At 29.9% G+C, this 24,756-nt stretch overlaps 1 protein-coding gene across 1 annotated transcript in view; it reads left to right on the plus strand.

The window, feature by feature from the left end:
* Pxn (Peroxidasin) overlaps positions 1-24,756 on the plus strand; it is a gene marked incomplete at its 5' end in the record, with an annotated part of 71,197 nt that overhangs the window by 34,426 nt on the left and 12,015 nt on the right. Inside the window, 11 exon segments of the mRNA XM_014436789.3 lie at positions 2,857-2,928; positions 3,001-3,072; positions 3,142-3,213; positions 3,300-3,371; positions 3,463-3,608; positions 13,629-13,746; positions 19,970-20,136; positions 20,890-21,138; positions 22,514-22,675; positions 22,882-23,152; positions 23,231-23,352. Coding sequence (XP_014292275.2) covers positions 2,857-2,928; positions 3,001-3,072; positions 3,142-3,213; positions 3,300-3,371; positions 3,463-3,608; positions 13,629-13,746; positions 19,970-20,136; positions 20,890-21,138; positions 22,514-22,675; positions 22,882-23,152; positions 23,231-23,352 — 1,523 coding nt within the window.

The raw sequence follows: 24,756 nt of genomic DNA on the forward strand, positions 1-24,756 counted from the left end.
AGAATAGAAAAAAAATTAAAACTATTCCTGGGGATGAGGGAGGAGTTAAAAGTTTTGAAAAGTCGTTTCCCAATAAATTATTATTATTATTTATAATGTATATAAATAGAAGCAAGTTTGCACGAAACAACTCAGCGTTGGAAAGATAACCAATTAAATATATCTCTTGACCTCTGCTTGACTTCTATAAATAAAGACTCGAAATCCAAGGAAGGATCAATAAATCTCGGAACAAACGATGTTAAAAAGAATAATTGACTCCTTTCAATTTTATTTATTTGTTTTCTAGCCATTCGTTCTCCATCTTTGAATCTAACAAATCCCTCTTTTTTGTATATTAAAAATAAATGGAAAAAAGAAAAGTTTCCTTTTTCTGGGAAAGATGTCTAAAAATAATTATATTGCTCAGAAGGATATTCACTTCGGTTCTGACATGCCACTTTATTTTAAGATTATTATTACATTATTTTTCAACACCATAATTTTACCACTCATTTCTGGTTTATAGTTTCAGTAACTCCATAAACTCGAAACATATAATCTTTATACGTTTGATGATTCAAATATAAAGACTGTGATGAGATGTTAATTGTTGGCCGTAGATTCAATAGATGAAGCCTGAAATTAAGATTGAAACGTTGGCACTATTAAAATAAGTTTCACATATTTGTTTTTCATTATAAATATTGTAATTTTAAAATTAACATGAGTGCTATCCCTCCGAATCACAAATTTAAGTTTGTTAATTCAACTTAGTTTGAGTTTATCTTAGTTCCATAAACAGTTAAAAGACTTCTAAAGAGCCTAATCTTTGTTCCTAAGCAAAAACAGTCGACATCTGGAATCTTCATTACTTTTTTTTTTTCGATTTCTAGGTTTCGCTGAAAAACATTAAAGACTAAAATACGAGGAGTAAAACTTTAAAATTAGCGGTAGGACCAAAGCTGCAACAAATTATGAGCATATGGTTGATATTCTCGCGGCGGATGTTTGGGCGATCTGCTCCATTAAGACTTCAACATTTCCTTTGATGTGAGCCCATATTTTAATAAGACTATTCAGTAAAAAAAAAATTAAATATTAATTATTTATTTATTCACTTGTAAGGAAAAAACTCTTGATACTTCTATTTATTCCTTTATTTGTACGACGTTTCGGACGAACTGTCCAATATCCGGTACATTTTACTTATTTGACGTCTTAGATCCTCTTAAATTTTATGGGTTTGATCCGATTAATAAAAAAACATTTTACTGTCCTAGTTTCTTGTAGAGTATTCATCTACTTTACTGTTACATATTGGACTGTGCCGACAAGTAGAATGTGAACAAAAATATAGGAAAATTCATGATAAAATATTTTATAGATGGGGCAAAACTCTTAAAATGAGGAAGATAAAAAACTTCGAATAAATAATATGGTTTGAATAAGGATAGTTCCGAAACGTCGAAGAAAATATTGAAATAAAAATAAATGATAAGTATTAATATTTTTTTTCCCTGAAAATAAATAAATAATAAAACTGTATACCCTTAGTCCAAGGTTAAACAATAATGATGAGTAAAGTTATTATAATGTACTTTATGGCTTACAGATGGTGAAAACAAAGCATCAGAGTGGAAAATGATAAATGTTCATTAATGCATTTTAATCTTTAAATAGTATAATAATATAGGTCTTGTCAGTGCTTACATCCCTAGGAAAATAAGGTACCTGAAAAACTAAGTATAAAAAGAAGGGAGACTTTTAAGGGATACACATAAGGACCTTATCGTCGAGTTAATTTATACGTCTGAAATGGCTGAATATTTTGTTTTCCTTTTTGCTTTCTTTAGTCTGTTTATAATAGTATTATCTTATTTACATTAACCCTTTTTTAAATTAAGATTAATTGAATTACATTTACATTCAACAATTTATTATTATTTTCTATCAACTTTATTTTTAATTTTCTCTCAACAATGTATTGTATAAATGAAATGGAAAATAGTCTATTATTTTGGGACTAGGTTTCTTTAGAACAATTATCAAGGATAATTTTGATTTTACAATCACATATTAACTGAATTATAACTGAAAATTGTATATAAATAATTTTAAATACAGAGAAGAAAAAAACTAATTGACTAAATACATAAAAAACAAAACAAAAAAGGTAGTGACAAAATATCTGTACTATTATGATATTGGATCAGATTGGTGAAGTAAAAGGTAGTTAAATAGAAGGGTTTTAAACGAGGGAAGAGATAGTACATGACGTATGTTTGAGGGAATCAATTTATATAATGTCGTTATTTACATTACTTTGCTGCTCTCTTAATTAGTTACGAACAAAATATTTTATTTCTATGTTTCCACATATTGACATTTCATTTATACTATTGTTAACAGTAGATTAAATGAAATGGTAAAACTAGGCATATGTGTAATATAGATTATATAAAGCTTTTCCTTTTAGCAACTTATTTTGAGGTTAAATTTTTCAATTCTACCACGTGACTAATATTATTTTATCATTATAAATATTACTTTTTAGAATGTATGGACATTTGAATGCAGAAGTGGTGTAAGTCAAAACTGGAGTTTTGAAATATTCAACACTATAAAAAAACTACTATACCTTTTTATTAGAAATGACATATTTCTCTTTTAAATTAGTCAGTCAATAACATATCCAACTAAAGGCACATGAAATTAATAAGTATAACTTACTAATAACTAATAACTAAGTATTAACTATTTTTTTAAAAATGAAAATGAAGTGTGATGAGAACAGAATGACTTGCTTCACTTTTGCTTTCAACGGTTAGTATGTACTCAATATGTTGTTAATTAATACATTTGATATCCTTGCAGGTTGCTTAATGATAACATAATCCAGTCCCTAGGAAATGATCTATTCAATGGTTTGGATGAGCTTCGAACCTTGTAAGTGGAACTCCCATATCTAATTATCACTCTATATAAGAATATCGAAGGATGTAAATATTTGTATTGCAGATTTTTGTACCGGAACAAGATCAGGACCATCGAGGAGCGTGCCTTCCACGGCCTGTCCAAACTGGAACAACTGTAAGACTTTGAATTTCATAATTTTGATTTGTTGCAAACAGCATCCGGTATTTACTAAACTGCTTTCAGATACCTTCAGATGAACAAGATTGAGAAATTACATCCTCACATGTTCGATGGATTGACAAGCTTACAGAGGCTGTAAGTAAGATATTAAGATTAATAATAAGACTCAAATAAAATATAGTATACAAGTATAAAGTATATCAACAATATCAAATGTGTAGGTTTTTGCACGAGAACAAGATCCAGTACATCCCGACTGGAGCCTTCACAGGACTCAGCTCCCTCAAGAGGCTGTGAGTAGAAGTTGCCTCTCATTGGGTTATAAAAAATGTTGTATTATCTACATAATGTTATAAATTAAATGAGAAAATCACTTTTGTGCAGGAGACTAGACAGCAACTCCCTCGTCTGTGACTGCGGGATGAAGGAAGTGATGAGCGCTGTTCCCGACATATCGGCCACTTGCCTCTATCCGGAGAGCATGAGGGGGAAAACCATTAGGGAGATGAACCTCAACGACATTCATTGCAGTAAGTTAATATTAAAAATACACGTATATATTCAAAATACCGCAAGAGGCCCATGAAGACTCAGGGGTACAGCACTTTATAAGGAAGTACTTTTGTTAGACCAACGGTTGTGCAAGGAAGTCATTTGGTCAGAATCACGCTCGACCTCCTGATTTTTCCCAATTAAGGGTGGCTTGATTTAATTACATCTTCAATAACATATTTCAGTTGTAATAAACTGTTTAAAAAATTATTAATTTTGAAGAGCAATTACACTTAAGTAATTGTAAGTCACAGTTGACATTACTGTAATTATTTAAAGTAATTACTCTATAGAATTACTTCTGAATGCTATGCAATGGCCAATTACTCTATACAATTACTTCTGAATGCTAAGCAATTGCAATAAAATTAAGATTACTTCTTGACCCTTAGTAATTGAAATTACAATTTCAATGTGACTAACTCTACTGAATTATAGACAAATATAAGACCCTAATATGTTAGAAATCAGAGAAATTACTACACATTTACAATTGGGCACAAACTTTTAAATAAATCGTTAGCAAAATTGGTTAGATTTTCATTTTCAACACCTTTGAAACATATGAAGTGGCCACAATATGCCAGCAATTCAAATTGTTAACGTAAATCGATACGGAAGTGCGAGTAAGAGTAAATCTATTTAATTTTCAATTTCAGCCCTTTCAAAAACATATAAAACAATCCCACTATGTTTGAAATTATAAAACTAAAATTAATCTATATGTAAGAGCGCTATCTTAAAATTGAGTTTATTTTCATATATAGCACCTCCGAAAACATGTAAAAAGACTCTAATAAGTTATAAATAAGATAAGAGGATATTAATCAATTCGCCAGCGTGTAGTCATAAAATTAATTTTATTTTCATATTCTGTACCTGCAAAAACATATGAAGAGACCCTAATATGTTAGAAATCAAAAAAGATAATAGAAATCGAGATGAAATCATTAGCACTTACGAAAACATATAGGGATCCCAGTATGTTTGAAATTCGAAAAATTGGAATTAATCGATTTACAAGATTCCGCTATCTTGAAATCGATTTTATTTTCAGATACAGCACCTCCGAAAACATGTAAAGAGACTCTAATAAGTTATAAATCAGATAAGAGGATATAAATCAATTTGCCAGCGTGTAGTCATAAAATTGATTTTATTTTCATATTCTGTACCTTAAAAAACTTATAAAGAGACCCTAATATGTTAGAAATCAGAAAAGTTAATATAAATCGATATGAAATCATTAGCACTTACATATAGGGATCCCAATATGTTTGAAATTAGAAAAATTGGAATTAATCGATTTACAAGATCCCGCTTTATCAGAGGACTAATATATAAAATCCTATAAGTTGAAATAAATCTATACATCATGAAATCTTCAATTGAACATGCGTTTCAGCAATTTCAAATTACAATGATTGGTAAGTAATTTTAATTACTTTTTGCCCAACTCTGCATCGTTTAAGTGACACTACTGGTATGACTAAACAAATTAACATAACAGGGCTAACTGATTTCGTTATTTACATGTTTCTGAAAGTGGAATACAGTTTAGTTTTCATTTGAACTTTCTTAGGACAGATATTAAATAATTGAAAAAAAAAATCTTTGTTTTAAATAGAGTAGATAGTTATTTAAAAAAGTGGGAACATATTGATATTAAAGGTTACTGTTCTCTATAATGTTGTCCACTTATATCAGTTATTTAAAAAAAAATTACAGTTTTTAACTAATTGTTTATTTGTTTTTCATATTAGTAGTGTACTTTTTTTATTTCATTAGAAAATGAGAACTATTTTTGACTGACACAAAAAAAAAAAAAAGGATTTTTATAGGTCACGACAGCTCGTCAGCTTCCTATTAAAGTCTTCGATTATGTATTTTTATCTTGGCTTTGTTATCGTAATAGAGGTGCTCTCAGAAGATAGCACTAAATGCCTAGTTGGTGTTTGTTGATCCGTGGGCAGTTTGGCTCAGAGCTACTCTGATCTCCTTTAATTGTCTGTTTGTACTTGGTAATATATGCCTGAGGTTATGTTCTGGTTTGGGTTATTATATAGGTTAGTACTCATGTACAAAAAAAAATATTATTATTAGATTATTTTCATAAGTTTCCTGAGTAAAGGTAGGCCCCTCTTTCGAGGACATTAGATACAAACGTGTTAATGATTCACCAAATTCAGGCATCTTCATTACCATGATCATACTGTTAAGTTAAAGCATTTAATAAAAAATCATACAAAATAATTTTTTAATTCCTTCATTCCGTGTTTAATTTTCAAAACAATTATCGAATGTAAGGTCGTGGAATAAAGTAAAAGGCAAATTATTTCGTACGGCTATCATGAAATAATTTGATTCTGATTTTGAGTTTTATTTTGGATCTTCCATAATTAATATAATACCAAAAACTAAATTCACTACTGTTATAATCCTATAAGAATAGTGTGACCCTTGTTGATACTATTTCGGAAGAATCTTTCTCTTAATTTTTTTCATCGAGTTGGTTTATTTTGCGTTATGGCATACCTGGCGGGAAACGCTGTAGTCAACAGTAATTAAAAACTGGAAATGTTTTCTAGCAAAATTGAAAAGTCATGCTTTAAGATATTGGGTATCAAAAATCAATATATAATGAACAGACTATAGACCTTTTCATAGTAGTTTAGGTCTCTTGTTTCCTCCTACTTTCTTGGGAACTTCTATATCAACAGATGACCCTTCAACAAAAATTAGTTCTCTAGTCCAATTCAGCAATACACGTCTATATTTTTTGTATACTCCTTCGATTCAACAAACCTATTTCTGTTTCTTTTTGATTTAAATTCTGTCATCAAAGATAAAGATAAGGACGGATCTAACCTAAGAGATTTTTGTAAAGGGATGAAAACTGAAATTAGCTTTCTCGATCAAACACATTCCATTGCATACTTGTTACTTTTTTAGAATTTAGTGGTAAACCCAGATTTAAAACAATTCTCAAATCATGGACTGACATTAACAGGTTCTTATTTGATATTTTTAGAATTGGAAAATCAATACAAACAAGCAATATACGTAAAACTTATTGTATACATAAATAAATAGATAAGAATTTACTGTAGTTCTATTGGAAAAGGGTCTATTCTTTTTTACCAGATGTTTATTCCAATAAAATCAACAAATTCTTTCGGCAAGAAAAATAAACTCAATCTCTTAGACACTTGTAAACGAATTGTAGGAATTCTTTTCAAAGAATCAAGGTATTTTGGAGTTTAATATGATTTTTGTTAAATATCAGAAAAAATCTTAAAAGAAATAAAAAAGTGTACAGAAATATTCGTTTGATACTATTATTTCTCAAACTTCTTGTTAGGAAGCTCCACAATGTCAGAACTGGACCAAAATAATTTATGAATAAATGGAATATGGTCCGGGTGCGGTCAAATTAAACTCAAATAGTAATATTTTTGTACTATTTTTATTTGAGGCAACGTTTCGCCCCACGTTGCAGGGATAAAAAAGATACAAGCAGTTAACATAAGTAAAAAAGTAAATGGAAAATTACAAGGGTATACAATGAAACGTAAAAATTGAATAAGAAAAATTAAAGGTTATAAACAATAAATGAAAACGGAAATAGTAACAGATAAAAAGAAGAAATATTAAGGAAAGTACAAACTAAGAAATGAAAAGGGATAAGAATGAAATAAAAAGAAGAAAATGAAGGAGACAGAATTTATACCTTTTTTAACGGAAGTCAAAGTCAGAGTGAACCATTTGAATTGGAAGGAGTGGGGATGGCAGTTAAGGACGTCACATTTGAAAATAATTTTAAAGTAAACAAAGTAGTAAATATTAAAATTAGATAAACAATAAATAATAATATAATCATAATAAATGATAATATATATAATGAATGGGGAGAACAAATATTAAAAAAAAAAATTAAAATTTACATGCATAAAAAACAAAGAAGAAATAAAGTTTAAATAATGGGATACAATAAATATAAATGATTAAGAAAGACAATATACCAAATGAGTGGGCATACTAAGTTATGTAAATTATATAATAGAAAAATTAGTAATGAAGTAATTAATGTAAGTATACTTAAGCTGGTAACACATGAATATAAAAAAATAAGATACATAAAAAAAAAAAAAAAGAAAGAAAAAGGAAGCAATCTTTCAGTATATCCTGGAACTGGAAAATTACAAGATAAAGAACAAAAAGTTGGTCCCGAGTAACATAAATGCTTTCTTCGAATGATGAACCTTCGTTTATCTTAAATAACCGGTCATGTTAATAAATGAATTTCTTTAATTAATTAACTTATTTATCGGTCAAGATCATGTGGCGATCAAGATTTACAAAAAAAAATTAAACCTTATGAGAACCTACCTACTGTTCCTAGAAATCTATTATATTCAATTTAAATAAAGAACTAGTCAACACAAAACCCGTTGTTATAGTATGTTAGATATAATTGGGTATACTTAATCATTGAATTTATATTCCAAAAATGTGTTATATTCAGCTATGCTAATCAAGGTGATATGCAGGGTGTCTAAACATTAAATCAAGCTAGGTTAAAATTGGATTTATTGTGGCTATTTACAAATATATACCTGAATAAAAATACTTTACATTAACAACCAAATTCATAATACTGGACTACGAGTTTAATTACTATTATTTAATTTATCTTGTCATTCAAAATTAGTTTCGGATTATTAGGATTTATCTGGCTTGAATGCATGCTGGGTTGAATTCTTCTAGCGGAGGTCCTCTTCCTATCTGGTTGACTTGGCTTGCCCATATGTCTTCTCATCGTTGAGTACACTGCTGTTTTTCCTTCCTCAGACCTCTACTTCTCTGAAACTGTGTCTTCAGAACACTATCCCTGGAATTCTCTTTCTCGTGTTTTCTATCGTAGATATATTCCCTTCCCTCTACTTTCTTTTCAGTTATTTCATAGGATGGTCATATTTTTGGGATGGAGACGAGAACTCCAGTTCGGAAACATAGAGGCAGTATTAATCCTTTAAAATCCAAAACACTTTCATCTTTCCGCTGCTTTTATGGCTTGTAGATAAGAGTATGAAGAGCAAACCATCTCGTAGGTGTTTGAAACTTCTGACCAGGTGTTTTATCAGAAATAACCTTCTATCTGCATATTTATGATCAATACCCAGAATATCTGTTTAATCAAATTTAACTTCTTTTTATCTTAGTATTCTCAATACAAAGAACTCATCAATGGAAATAAAGAAGTATAGAAAAAGTATTTAGAGTAAAAATGAAAAATCCAAGTAAACATATAAAGGGCAGTTCATATCTCCCAAAATAAATTATCTATCAAATTTTTAACGTGTAAAATCCGTCCTACATTTTCCCACTACATAAATATTGGTCCTTCATCAACGTTTCGGGGCTCTACTACCATCTTCAGAGTGATTCATCTTATTATTAATATTAATGTCCAGTGTGATGGTGACATAAAAAAAAAATAGTATAGATTAAAAATTAATTAAGTTATGACAAAGTTTGAATAGGATATATGACTATGTAAGTACTATTAGGATGGATCGTCCTAAAGAGGGGGATAGAGTTTCGAAACTTCGATGAAGGAACAATATGTATGTAGTGGGAAAATATAGGAACGATTTTACAAAATAAAATCTTAAACAAAATAAAAGATTAACCTTCCAATTAAAATTACAGTTATCTATACTTTATCATGACTCAATCACTTCGAAACTATCAGTACAAGCTCTATCCCTGTACATTCCTATTACTTTGATAAAACCTGTATGCTAGTCCATAGTTCCGACCATGAGAAAATAATAACTTTATACATCCACATCCACCTGAAACCTAACCCTGTAGACCATCAATTAGAATGGCACTACACTTTCCCCAAATGCAGATATGCGTTGAGTTTATTAAAAAACCAATAATTTTAAACGCAAAAATGGAATCATGGGTAACATTTAGATCACTAATTTGTTAGGGTTACTCTTGAATAAACGTTTCTAGAAATAAAAAATAAAAAAAGTCGGATTAATTAACAGATTATAATACCATTCAAATTGCGCATGGTTACATAAATAAATATGTATATTTTATAATAACTTTAGAAGAACTAACAATAATAAAATTCATTCGCCTTTATTTTCATTTTTAGAGTTAATCTAAGTATAAAAATAACGCTTGAAACACAAAAATTTAACAGTATATGGTAAACTTTACATTAAATAAACTTATTTTTCATAATGGTTTCAAACTATTTCAGCCTCACGCTGTTGTTGAAATTATGCCACAGAAGTATCCTGATATAAAGGTTTAACATTTTCACTCCCATAGCATCCCTTTGAATTATTTTTACGTAAGGTTCATCTTTCCTTCCCGCCTATATTTAGAGAAACCATCTCCATATACTCCCCGTTACCAAAACATTTACTGAAGATTTTATAGACCTGCAAAGGAGTGCTTTGTTTATAGAAGTAAACCTGCATTTAAAGGGCTAACTTTAACATCCGGGCTAGCCGAGATCAAAACTTCCCTAAATCTGTTCCTATAGTATTTTATCCGTAAGGGTCCTTTTGCATTCATTAAATCGAGCTTTAAAAGCCAAGTTAGAAGTTCTCAGACACGAAACGTATCTTTCGAGGTTGTGATGGATTAAATTCAGTCTACATTTCAACTCTAGATTAATTAGACCTTGCCCTCGCTCCTTCTTATTATCGATATTACTAGATAGCTACGAGCCAAGATTAGCTCCAGCTAATAAATATATGATTTTCAATCAATAGTTTCACCACCATATTCCAGTATTCATTTTCTATTCCCTCACTAGAAATAATATTGAATTGAATTATTGTGTTGTTGATTGGAAGAAAATAATCTCTTGCTCTGAAATCACAGCTATTATAGGAAAGCTTCTTATTCAAGGTCTATCTAGAAACAAACGGGGACAGAATTAGTAAATATATTCACTGTTCCCGGGATCCAGCTATTCTTGGTAGTTGAGTTCTTGCAAAGTACCTAGTGGCTTCTCAGATTGAAGCTCCAACCATAGAAGTAAATTGTGTTAATTGAACATATAATATTAACAAAACTTTTTTTTTTTTAATTCACAGCTAAATGAATAAAATAAATTAACGATAAATTCGGAGTAATCCTTCCCCATCTTCAGAACGTAAACAAATTTTATTAATCTTCATATCACTGGCAAAATTTAAAATTAATAGTAAAGATCAGGATTTTTACTTAGCTGCCCTAGCTAACAACCGACAGAAGAAACTACATTTTTATTTTTAAAATTAAACCCAGACCCAAATCACAAAGCATATCAAATACTATACTTACCCAAATCATATAATAAAACTAAATTAATTACTTTTCTCAATAATTTTGTGAGGATAAGAAATTTAATAAGATTCACCAGATGTGTCCCACCGCAGTTTTGCACTTAATTTAAACCAATTTATGGAAACAAAATTTTCTAAGCAGCTGTTTTCATTGTTGTTTATTGTTATTACAAAAAATCTAGTACAATCTCTTTCATTGTCCATATTATTTTAAAAACGGGAGTGACTCAGCAATTTCCTTATTCATTTTAATCAAGCAAATCTGACTGAACAAAAATATTTTATTATTATTTTTTTTTTTAAATAGCTCAAATAAGAGAGAACATTTTATTTAAAAAGTTGTACTACATTGGGTTGCTACATAACAAAGCATACTTATAATAGTGACCCGATTGCTTTTAAATTTTATAAAGTACAGGCATAGTACAATAAATTTTAAATATATGATAGAGATAATAGATTTTTTTTTTTTTATTGTTTTTATTCTTTGATGTTTTTCCTTTTAGTTATGTATTTTCATTTATATTTTTTTATTACTATTCATTCCCTCCCCCCATTATTTTCCATTATATTTCTCTAAATATAATTTTCTCCCATAACCCAATACGCCTTTCTTTTTTCCCCCCTCTTTAACAAATATAAGCTAAAATTGCAATATGCAATATAAATTTTAAACTTTTTAAATGAAGTAACCATATATACAAATAAATATCTGACGTATTTTCGCACATAGATAATATTTAATTAAAATCTAATAAAATACAACTCCACAAATGTTTACAAGGATATAAATATATGTATAAAATAATGTAAATACACTAAAATAAAAAGTAATAAATATATAAAAAGAAAAGAATATTTAAAGAAGAATTAAATTAAAGAATAAGAAATATGTAAAGTAATGAATATATTTAAAAAGTAATAAATATTAAAAATATATACAAACGATAAATAAATAAATGAAATATACCATAACTGCATGCAACTCTACAGCCCTTTCTCTGAGTGCATATGTTAGTTGAGAATTATATTTTTTGCCAAAATTTTTTTTTTTTTTTAAATCAGACAAAGATATCCTAATAATCGCCGTCGCCATATACGTTCTAAGCCATTTATTGAAACTAGGGAGGTCAAATGACACCTTATTACAGGTCCTAGAAAAATAAGAACATGATCTGTAACTACATAACCTAAACAACGCAACTAACAAATCGATCGATCGATCCTGCCCCTCGTAGATGAGTAGCAACTGACCAGCAACAACCTGGGGCTAGATCGTTTAGCAGCCAGCGCAATACTGAAGGAGCTTTCGTAAGAATTAATGAGAAATATTTGGACAAGATCTGACTTACGGGGCTCGTGACTGCCTCACCTGCTCCACTACGAGCACTAACCGCTCCCAATTATTATCATTACTGCTATTAACTTGTTTATCGTAGTCATTAGGCCTAATAAGCACAGATTAGTTTGTTGAAACAGTGGATGTCTGAATTAAGAAATATGTCTCAGATCTTGCTTTTCCAGCATTTTTTTTTCTGAACAGGATCTCAATATAATTTGATCCGTAAATTACTCTTTTGAATTAATTATCAAGTATTTATCGCTTATATTCAAAGATTAAGTCCTCCTAAAATAACTTCTATAACCAAAAACTAGAAGAGTAGATAATATTGATATTACAATTAATACAAGAGTAAAAATAAAATAATTTTATCTGGTTCTAATTAAGATTAATTATTATTATGAGAATAAATTACATATTTAATCTTCAAATTACATAGAATATATCGTTTTTGCGAGATATTTTTTCTATTGAAAAAATATTTTTGCTGGGTACCACTCCGTAAATTAATAATTGATAATAAACAACAGAACACAAAATATTGATTTTTTTTTTTTCATTCTTGAAAAATCCCTAGAACTTTTAGGCCTATAATGTAGAAAATAGTTGTCAATCTGCAGGATGATAGCTTCACAAGTCAAGATTTAAAAAAAAATTACATATTTTTCATACGTTGTTTGAACATAATGATGCGTTAGTTGTGGAGTATGAATATTAAATGAAGCGAAGATCATTGGGGATGCTGTCAGTGAAGAACAGAAATAAGTATACGTTTGTGCCAGAATTCTAGGCCATCATCAGGACTGAGAACAAATCCAAGATACCAACCATATTGGTTAAAAAGAAATACAGAATAACTAGAATAAGGGAAAAGAAAAAGAAAATAATTTATATGTAAAAATCCAGTAACTAAATATATTCTCAAAATGAAAATTAAAGTTACTAATAAGTTCGAAAAAAAACAAAACGTATATGTAAATAATTAAATTTGCAAGTAAAATATAAAGTTATATAAGTAGTGCAAATGACAATTAATAATAGGCTATTTGAACAATTTTTTGCCTCCCTAGAAAAATTTGGTTCATTTGACCTACTACCTTCTTCTCCATATCAGTGTCACAATTGAGAGTATGTCGCAAATATTTTTCAAAACTATTGTAATGCATTTAAATTAATTTTCTAATTTTACTACATACTTTTTTTTGTCTTGAAATGTTTGCTTGCATTCTATATTCCCTTAAAATGAATTCTATTAACGATCAAAAAGCTTTCATGAGTCTGAAATCATATTGCAGATGAGCCACGCATACTCGAAGGACCGCACGATGTGGAAGTAAGCTTTGGTGGGTCGGCAGTGTTTACCTGCAGGGTGGATGGCGAGCCACAGCCTGAAATAACTTGGATGCTCAACAGGTAACCAATATTGATAAATATAAAAATAAATGTATTTAGTATTTTTAATTTATTTTTTTATTTATGTATAGGTAAGGTATAAAGGAAGAATATTTTAAGAACAAGATATCGTAAACAACGTTTGAAGTGCTAACAATATATTAATACACAGCTCGTGTAAAAAGTGTTTGGAGCACCTAAAAAAGCTTTATTTCAATTATTTTGGCTTATATCGAAGTTATTAGTAAATGAAATGCGTGAATAACAAGATTATTAACTATAATTTAATAAAATCCAATTTAACAAAAACTTTTTCAAATTGTCCAAAATAACATATAAATAAAAATATTAATTTGTAAAACGTATGGAACATTCAAAATAATTTTTCCGGCAAAAAAAAAAAAATTTTAAAAATTTTTATTGAAGTTTTCTGAAAGACTATAGTATTTCGAAAAATCTCTTGTATGTCTATTTACTGTTTAATGTAATAGTAAAATATTTAATAAACCAAACTTTCATCTTAATTATTTATATATATTTCTAAGCAAAAGTAAGATTTGACACTCGAAAATTTCTATTGAGAGATATATAATAAATATTTATTTACCTTCAAAATTTATATTAAAATTTGGCGGCCTCATGGATGAAAAAGTTATATTTTACACTCATCTTTGGATACAATACTATAACAATATATCACACTGCCAATACCTGAGGGGCTATTAATAGTTCCCTTTGCATCATATGCTAATATATTTTTTCTGTACAGCTAACTTACAAAAAATTAACAAGCAGATCGCCCATGTAATCCATATTTTCTGAAAATATTTCTCACCGTATACGACTTAGATTGTATATCTCGACATAGAAATTTCCGCATGTAAAATCCTCCTTTTGCTTAAGAATATATATAAATAATGAAAAGGAATTTTCGTTTATCAAAATAGTTAATTTGACAATTATATTAGACAGTAAATAGGCATAAATGAGATTTACTGAAACACTATAGAGTTTCGGACAATTTCTTAACAAACTATAGTTAAGTTAAAATATAAAAAAGCATGACAATGCACATCTCATAATTTAAACAAGTATAAATTTTATATTCTTGCGACTAGGCAGAGTAAATAGGAAAAAAATAAAATATTTTTGTAGTTATAACAGGGCGCCGAAACTCTTAAAAAGTCTCCTTCTATAAATAAAAATTATTTTATTATTTTTTTTTATCCCCTTGACATGAGGAAACCGACCTATAATGAAAATGGCATTAAAAAAAATAATTAGACCTTAAATTGAAGTCGGTTCTGCCGGCACAAAGACTCCTCGAGGCAACGACTGCTCCTGTCCGTATTTTAAACAGAACGGGATCCCTGACAGACATCTAAATTGAAAACATCCATCATCCATGCGCCGCGGCCCTGCGATGGGAAGTGACCTTATCAGCTAGCTCCATTATGAAATGTTTACACTTAATAGGCTACTATAAAACTGATAGGGTGTACGTTCTCTGGCCCACTGGAGCCAAGGGCGATTAAAGGATACGTTTATCTCTCCACGACTGTCTTGTAAATGTTCAATGAACTGGATTCTCAGACAATTAGTTACATATATGTTGACATATGCCAATCAGTCGGTATCGAACGGCTGTCCTGTTTTCGTATTAGTCCAAGTCATTCATTTATTTCCACCTTTCTCTGTTTTGTAAGCAATACAGGTTTGCAGCAGTAGTTCAATGTTACACATGTAGCATCGAAGTACTGCTAATAAATCGATTTATAAGTACAATTTCTGCTTGAAGGTTCAATTTTCTGCGCCTCTCAGTCGTCCGCTGGCCTTCCAGAGTCTTCTTCAATTTCTTTGTAATACGGGTAGTTTTCTTTGACTACTAGCTGGGGGAGGGGGAAATCGTTCTCTGTTAGGGCGTAGAGAATTATCTATTAGTCTAAGTTATATTATTTAGTCGTTTTGGTATTTATGTTGACTCAAGGAAATTTACAATTAAGAAGATGATTCTCGACATCCATTCAGCTCCCGCTTAAATAAACTAGGGAAAACAATTTTCTTAATGAAGGGTTGTTATCGATTAAAGCAGAAAAGTTTGTGGATTCGAGCTAACTGGTTCACAAGAAGACAAAGACAAGACATTTTGAAAACATTAAAACAGAGTAGCTTATTATTACACTCGAAATCATAGAGATACTCAGTGCAGAGCTAGATGCCAAGAAAAGCTTTTGAAATGCTTAGTCTCTTACAAAATGCCTCACATATTTTAGTTTTTAGTTGCTCAATTAGATAAAAATGGAGTAAGTTCAAACCTACAGTTGAGGATACTGGAAACTGTTTCGTTCATCTTAAGACGTGTGCTTAACACGTAAACAAATCTTGGTCAACGAGAACCAACTGATTTAATGACTAATAGTCGATTATTGTGTTCTAGGGGCAACTAGTACAACTGTACTAGGGCCTCCTCTTTTAGTACCCGAACCCTTTCGTCCCAACCCAATATTCGAAGGTGCATACACATTATGCCAACGCACGACAACCAATTTATTCATTTAGTGTGAATTTGTAGTTTGATGGCAAATTGTGAACACGCTTGCCCAAGAGAAAAGGGTGCCCAATTCCATCACCAGAGGTCCGTACCTCAACTAATGCAAACCAGTTCGTTGCCTCTGATTTGTCGCAAGTACATCCAAACCAAATCTCGGCCAACGGCGGTTGGTTGTCGTCCGTTGGCCAAGATTCGATTGGTTTGTACACATCTTCATGGATGAGAGACCGAACGCCAACGCATTGCTGACTTAATAACTTTTGTTTGCTAAATGTATATGCACCTTTAGTCGTGAGGCTGTCACTTTGCGGTCAAAGACAGCACGTTACGAGACATATTCACAATGGGCAGTCATAAAATTGTCTCACGAATGAAACTTTCTCGCGTCTTTCTGTTTTAATTCAAATTAAAAGTAAAAATAAACATAGACGCAATATATGGCGAGATAGGAGTAAGTGGTACCAATATGGCTTGCATAATATGGATAGATTAAAAATAAAAAATAAAATTGACGTTTTCGTTTGCTAAGGAATGATACACATTAATTATAGAAACCTACAAACACTCGTTGGAATAAGATTAGAAAATAAAATACGAAATTTCGAAAATATATTACACAAGCCATGTGGTTTACATCCATCTCCTGCTCACCAGTGAAAGTCCGTATAAGCTTCTTAAGCACACTTTCAAGATTTCAAAATAAAGTATATATGAATATGATATCGTAATCACTACACAGTGTCTGAGCAAAGCTGTCAGCACGGGAGTGTCCAGGCTCGCGATGTTCCGTAACATTTCTTTTATCCCGTTCCTCTGGGATCTAAAACTTGTATCCCAGGGGCGTCAGTAATCTTCGGGGAGACGGGTATATCTGAATAGGTGGATAAAGTATCAATATCCCTTGTTCTCAACACAAATTCATAACTCCTCACAATCTTATCCAAATCCCACGTAACAACAACAGTTGGAAAGCTGAATTTTTGTTTTTTCAACCCATATCATTTTCGTTTAGGTTTATTGATATATGATTGCCTTTATATTGGAGAAAAGGCAGTCTCAAATGAAGAAAAATTTCTCGAACGTTTATTTTATAGTCTCCGGTTCTAATTTGTTTACGAAGGTAAACTTTGTGTTGTTTGTTGTGTGCAGTTTAGACAGCAAAAATTATGAGTATTAATTATGTTTCGATTTCTATCAAAATTCATTTTTAATGATTTTTTGAATTGGGAAAGAAGTGTTGAATTAATTTTGTGAATTTAAAAATTTAGAAGACGATTATATCATATTTGTGAAAGATAGCGAATAACTGCCATTGCTAAGTGCAGATCATATAAAATGTTTTGTTATTTATCAGGGTGAGGATCGGTGGGCTGGATCCTGGGTGATTAATGACTTTAGTTCTGACCCACTGGATCAAACAGATGGTGATGTTTGTTTTTGAAGACGCTTTCACCATACCTATTGTGAAAATAACATTTCGTTTTGACATATTCACAATCTAATCACTCTTGTATTAGATTTATTTCATGAAATAAATATTAAAGGACTAGTAATTTCCTTCACCCATTGGCTTTCTAAAAATGAACTTACATGTAGAGCATATGGGATCACCCATTACATAATTTTAGAACTTCTTATTATCATAGTATGCCGGATTAGGTCTACATGTTAGTAGTTATTATGTACCAATCGATTTGTTTTTTCGTGTAAAATAAGAGCACAAGCTTGTTGATTGTATTAAATGAGCGTAAGTGTAATAATAATCATCAAGGTGAAGATACTGCACTTTTTGTATTTTCCGAAACAAAATCCTGGGGTCTCCTCGATTTTGTTGAAGGTCCCCAGTAAGGCAAGAATTTTGAGAAAAAATATTTCTCAATTTCTATCAAAATTTATTTTTAAGGATTTTTTGAGGTCTGATAAACTAAATGAGTTAAAATGCAAACTAAATCACAAAAAAAGAAAAAGAAATCACTCCCTATATTGTAGGTTAAACATTTTTTTTTAAACCATTACAATTTTTTTTTTTAACAAAAACCATTAAATATGAAATTTCATAAAAATAAAAAATATTTTGTCTATTTTCTAAAATATATATGGCAGAATATGAGTAAATTATTGTATTCTAAGTAATTAAAAAACAAATAATAATAATGAATTTGCGTACTATATAGAAAGCGATTTTTTTTAATTAAGTGTTTATTTTAATCAATTGACAATACTTTTTTGTCACTCAGTACCATAAAACAAGTCGACTGGTATATTATTATCCCCATTTGCTAAATTATTAGCGCAGTAATAAAATGATTTAGTCCGACGGAACTTGCAAAGTGGAATAAAATGTTTTTTATGGAGAAATAAAGTTGATATTCGTCAAATATCTCAAGAAGATTTTGTCGAAACTTTTTCTCCTACATAAGGCGAAAACCCTAAAAGATATTGATATGTGCTGAAAGAGCAGAAATTCAGCTTTCCAACGGTCGTAGTTACGTTAGATTAGGATAAAATTGTGATTAGTTATGAATTTATTTAGTGAACAAGAAGATCTGCAGAAAAAATATATCCTTCATTAAGTCAATCCAAAAATGTATACTTTTTAATTTGCATGAAAATGCGTATTAGAGGGTTTTAAAATATGCTTTGGTGTTGATGACCTCTAAGTTTTACGCCTTAATTTCTGAAAAACTAACTAATATGCTAAGAACGAATCTGAATTTATTTTTCCTATACAAAATTTATTTGGTCTCCTTTACTGAAACCTACTTTCGATTTTTGTATTTTTGAATACATTCAACAATATTTTTAATTTTTAATACAATCAACAATCTTCTTATTCTAAATTATATTATAAAAAAGTCCTAAATAGGGGTATTCCATACTTCAGAAATTTCCTGGCAGCCTTCCAGCATACCAACATCCTATGGACCAGAGCTCCACAACATTTCATTGCCCAATACACTGCAATGTCTAGATGCACCACTGTATCTAAAACCTTTAACATATTCCGTGAAACTAAAACTTAAATAATTCTATTGTATTATCAAGTGGCAACTTGCCGAAACATGGTTTCCAGTTGTAAACCAAAAATCCTACAGTCAAAAATATTGTAATGGTAAAGAAGTGTTGAATTAATTTCGCGGATTTAGAAATTTAGAAGATGAGTATAGATCAAATGTGTGAAGGAAAACCAATAACTGCTATTGTTAAGTACAAATCATATAAAATGTGTTGTTATTTATCTGACTAGACAGGGGGGACCTGAGAGCCCCTCAAAACTATGTATAAGTCAATTAGTTAATTTCTGTTTGGGTGTGGGGCACTTCCTCCCCTCTGGTACCATCTCTATTTCATAATATTAGGGTTGATTGATATTTTTAAAGTTCATAATGATTTGAATTAAACTCAATGGTCAATTTCAATAATTACGAGAAAATATATTACTGCCACAGGTTTTTCTCAAAGTAATATTGAAAATTTAATAACCTGTAGGAGTAAAAACTGTACTCAGAGATCATCAGCACCCTTATGTGAGCATGCTGGCAAAAGCCAACAGCTGTAATCCATTCCTTCAAAAAAATTTTCCACTGAGAACTGTTGATATTCACCTGTGAAAGCCTGTTTTTCAATTTTACTATTCAACATAATTCAAATATTTATAATTATTATTAATATACTATGTGATAAATTTTGCAGCAATGAAATTGACACATCAAATCCAAAGTATTCCATAAAAGAAGACGGCACCCTCATTGTATCATCCATGACAGATTCAGACATGGGTGTATATGAATGTATGGTAAAGTCACCTAGTGGGGTTACAAAGTCTCAAGCTGCTAAAACTCTCTTTCATCAAGCTTCAGGTATATACTATTAATTTATTTTGAAATATATATATATATATTTTTTTTTAAAACTGAGAATGAACTGATTAGAGCATAAAAAAAAATGTCATTAATTTAATAAATGTATGGTATTTTTTTTTCAAACAAAACAAATAGATAATTTGCCTACAAAAACAAAACATTATAATGAAGAGGTTATTATGTCTAATATATATTTCAATATCATCTCTAGGATTGGTACCAGTTCGACCCCTGTGAATCGTCCTTATAAACTTCTGTCAATATGATATGGTGCTCAATAAGTGCCCTCTCTTTTTTATATGTACATGTTAATTATGTTCCAACTCATTGCCTTTCCTTCATCTTGCAGTATTATCCATGTCCTTTCTCTTCAGCTCATACCCTAAAACTAGTGTGTTCTTAATTATATTAATCATGTAATCAAATATGTCTTAGTAATGTTTTTAAAGGATCTCATTGCTTAAATAAATAAAACATTATTTTCTTTCTTTACTTAAACTGATGTATTATATAATTTATTAATTTTATATGAAATTTAGATAATAAAGATAATTGATCTTAAAGATAAAATTCTTTAAAATAAAATAAAAATATTATTACTAATAGAATTTTTAGTAAATAAGGAATAATTCATGCAAAATAACGTTTTTAAAAATAATTAATAAGGAATAAAAGACATGAAATGTCTGTTATTCCTATTATTTATTAATTTAAACGTAATTATATTAGTGAAATTTCAAATATTTAAAGGAGTAGCTGAGTGGAATCGTAAACCAAAAGACCAAGTAGCAAGCGAAGGGGATACAGTCCAACTTGAATGTTCTGTGAGTGGTGGTCAAGCAACTTGGGTTCGAAATGGTACACCAGTCTCACTGCCTGTTTCTGCAGAAGGAACCCTCACCCTACAATCTGTAACACCTGAAGATGCTGCAAGCTACACTTGTATTGTTGAAACTTCAAATGGAAGACTAGAAGCAAAAGCTCAGTTAACTGTAACTGGTAAGAAATTTAGCTAATGTTTGATTTCTGTAGTAGTAAAGATTTCTCTGTAGGGTTAAAAATGAATTTCCCAAGTTGGATTCAAATGTATGGTACTATAATGAAAAAGTATGAATAAAAAATTAGTAAAAACATTTATTGTCATTGCCAATACCATCATGTTTAAATCTGCTGCAACCCATGAAGGGTCAAAGGTTCAGTACTTTGTAAAGAAGTACTGTTACTATACCAGCAGTTGTGCAAGGAAGTGATTTGGTCAGAATCACGCTCAACCGGCAGATTTTTACCCAATTAAGGGTACCCAAGTTAAGAGGCTGGGTGGACTCCAAGAGGGCTTCAAGAACCCACAGGAGTTGACTCACGACTACAGTGTAACAGAAAACAATTTTCTGCCCAGCCAGATTTGAACTTGGATCCTTAGAGTTAGTAGCCACGCGCTTTACCCTATGGCCACTGCACTCCCTAATACCATCTGTGACATTGCCAATACCATCATGGGTCATTGCCAAATTTTTATGTTATTTCAGTTATAGGACTTTTTAAAAATGATAAATGTGAATGATTTTTGTTTTTGTTATTCCTTCATTAGAACATTTTCTTTATCTTTTGAAGTTCCAATAATAAATGGCTATGTTGTTATAAAATATTTAAAACTAGTTTTGTCATTGCCTAGCCCTGTCACAAAGTTGAGTTTCTGACTTAAATTGTCAATGGCACCAGTTTCTTTCGCAGTAGATCTAAAAAAAGTTACAATCATCATAACATTGTTTACCTCTGTCACACGGGTTACAGTCACTCCACAGCACGTTATTGAAAATGCCGGCTAATATTTAATACATTTACAAAAAGAAATTTCATCCTGAAAGGTGACCAGGCAATACTACCTAGTCCTCAATAAAATCAATACATTACATAAGACTTAAATTTTGTAAACTACACAATTATGTAGTAGTTAAAAACATTTTTACATTGCATTGAATTTGGAGAATGGCCTATCTATTAGATTTTAAACTGGATTGCATTTTACAATGACAGATAAAATAGAATAATGACAGAATTATTGAAAGTAATTGTATCTGAAAACAACTATGATGATATTAAAATTTTACTCCAGGATATATAATACAAATGATACAATTAGTGGTACTGATATGCTTGTGACTAGTTATAATTGAAGATGCCTTCTTTAAAATTAAAAAAAAATCTGAGCAATATTTTTAATTGTCGATAAAATTTACTTCATTGATTGTTTTGTACAAAGAATATTTTTAAGATATCCATATTCTTGTATTTTTTAAAAGTATTCTATATCTAATGTTTCTAAGTAAGTATAAAATATTAACCTCTGAATTCAATTATAATTTTTTCTTTATAGCTCCTCCAAGACTAACTGTACCCCCAGAAAGTCAATATGTTAAAAGTGGAGAAACAATTAAATTACGATGTGAAGCTAAGGGTAAACCAGAGCCAACAATTACATGGTTCAAAAATGGCACAAGTCTTCAACCAAGTGACAGGATAAAATTTAATGAGAATTGTAAGTAATTGTATTTTCACTAATTTATTCCATTTGTTTAGTTTTAAAATAAAATTGAATGTTTTATTCTTATCTTAGCTGTAAAATTGTATCTATGCAGCTGTAATTAAAATCAGTTATTTTACATTACTTATTTTTTAAATTTATTTATAAATTAATAACAATAAGAATATATATTATTTAATGTGTTACTCGTCTTGTTTAAGTCACAGAAATTACAATTACAAGAGCTTCTTCAAGTGACGGTGGGCTTTATACCTGCTTAGCACAGAGCACTTTAGGAACTGCAGAAGGGAATGGTGAAGTGAGAGTAAGACTCGATGGACCAAGAGCCCCAACATTTGTTCATACTCCCTATCCAATCGCAGCACATTTGGGTACTTCAGTTGAACTTCCCTGCAAAGCCCAAGGAGAACCATATCCTGCCATTCAGTGGTTTAAAAATGGTGATCCCATTCAACTTGATCAAACCCACAGGTATTTTATGTTCAGATCAGGAAAAATATTCATCATATTCCTCATAAGAACTTGAAATTATTATTTATTTTTAATCAGGGTGTTTCCAGTAGGAAGTCTTCGTATCTACAATATTACACAATCTGATGGTGGAATCTATAGGTGCACAGCAACAAATGAACATGGAGAAATTTCAGTTCATGCAACTCTTACTGTTGAAGGTAAGATAATTGTTTTTCCCAAATTATATAAAATACATTGTTATTATTTTAAATATGTATTCATATTTTCATTCATTCATATATTTAAAATTTGTTTCTTACTTGTTAAAAAAATAAAAAACATGTAATTTAAGTCACTTGTTTGTAAAAATATGTTAAGAGTATATTCTTAATTCTATTTATTAAAAAATATATATATTGATCCAACCATTTAACCATAAAATATATTGAACCATTTAATCAACCTTCTATTTTGACATGTAATTTATTATTATTTTTTTTAATTTAAAATAAAAGTTGTAGTAACCATCGTTTTCAAAGTGGAGGTCCTTTCTGGCTTGCCTTGTGTTAATACATAGTGAATATTTAGTTTCAAGAAATAACTGAACAACATAATCTCCCAATCTCTAAAACAACAGACCTTACATATCATCATTTATCCAGTTTTATTAGAAAGTTTTATCCCTTTGTGATGTTCAGTTTTTAAGTCTAATAGTCATGTTAATAATTAAAAAAAACACACAAAAAAAAAAAACTTAGTTTTTTTAAGTTAAATTCTGCATCAACCATGTTTGGAAAATACAAACAATCAAGAAACTTTATGAATAGTGCAGAGATTATTTATACATCAACATTATACAAACATTAGAGTGGGCCAAAAAAACAATGAATGAGGGAGATAAAAAATTGTAAAAATTAAATCAAATCAATTCATACCTCCTGGTCATGCATGAGTTCTTTTTGTTATAGACGTTTAAATTTTTACTCAGATAATCATATAAATTATTTAACTCGCTACAATATAAACGGAACACCTCTAGTTCATTATTATTTGGACCGATTAAGAATTATAAGTAGAATGGGATACATCTACAAGGTTCTTCCATTTGATAAACAATTGTCAAATTTAACAACAAATCTGGAAAATATGTTGTCTGAAGTTTTAAAACATTACCTGAAATGTTTTGGTATTTTGCAATTCCAAATTTCTGAGGGTGCTGAACACAATTTTTATGTTTCACACCTCAATTTTTTCTGGAAATATGCCCAAAATAAATATGAAAAACTAAACTTAATTTTATATATATGTATATATAGTTGACCGTAAAAATTTAAATATAAGAAGATGGTCAAGCTTGCAGTAAAAAAAAAGAACAAATAGTTTATAACTATTTTAATGTTCAGAAGATGGTCAGGGTTGCGGTAAAAAAAAGAACAAATAGTTTATAACTATTTTAATGTTCAAACATGAAAATAGTTATAAACTATTTGTTCTTTTTTTTTACCGCAACCCTGACCATCTTCTTATTTTTAAACTTAATTTTCTTTCCATAAAATGACAACTGTCCATATTTTTTTTTTTTTTACACATTAACCTATACTAAATAAAACAAGAGTAAATTT

The sequence above is a fragment of the Halyomorpha halys genome, unplaced genomic scaffold, assembly GCF_000696795.3.
Source record: "Halyomorpha halys isolate HHAL.00 unplaced genomic scaffold, Hhal_1.1 Scaffold2091.1, whole genome shotgun sequence".
Taxonomy (NCBI): domain Eukaryota; kingdom Metazoa; phylum Arthropoda; class Insecta; order Hemiptera; family Pentatomidae; genus Halyomorpha; species Halyomorpha halys.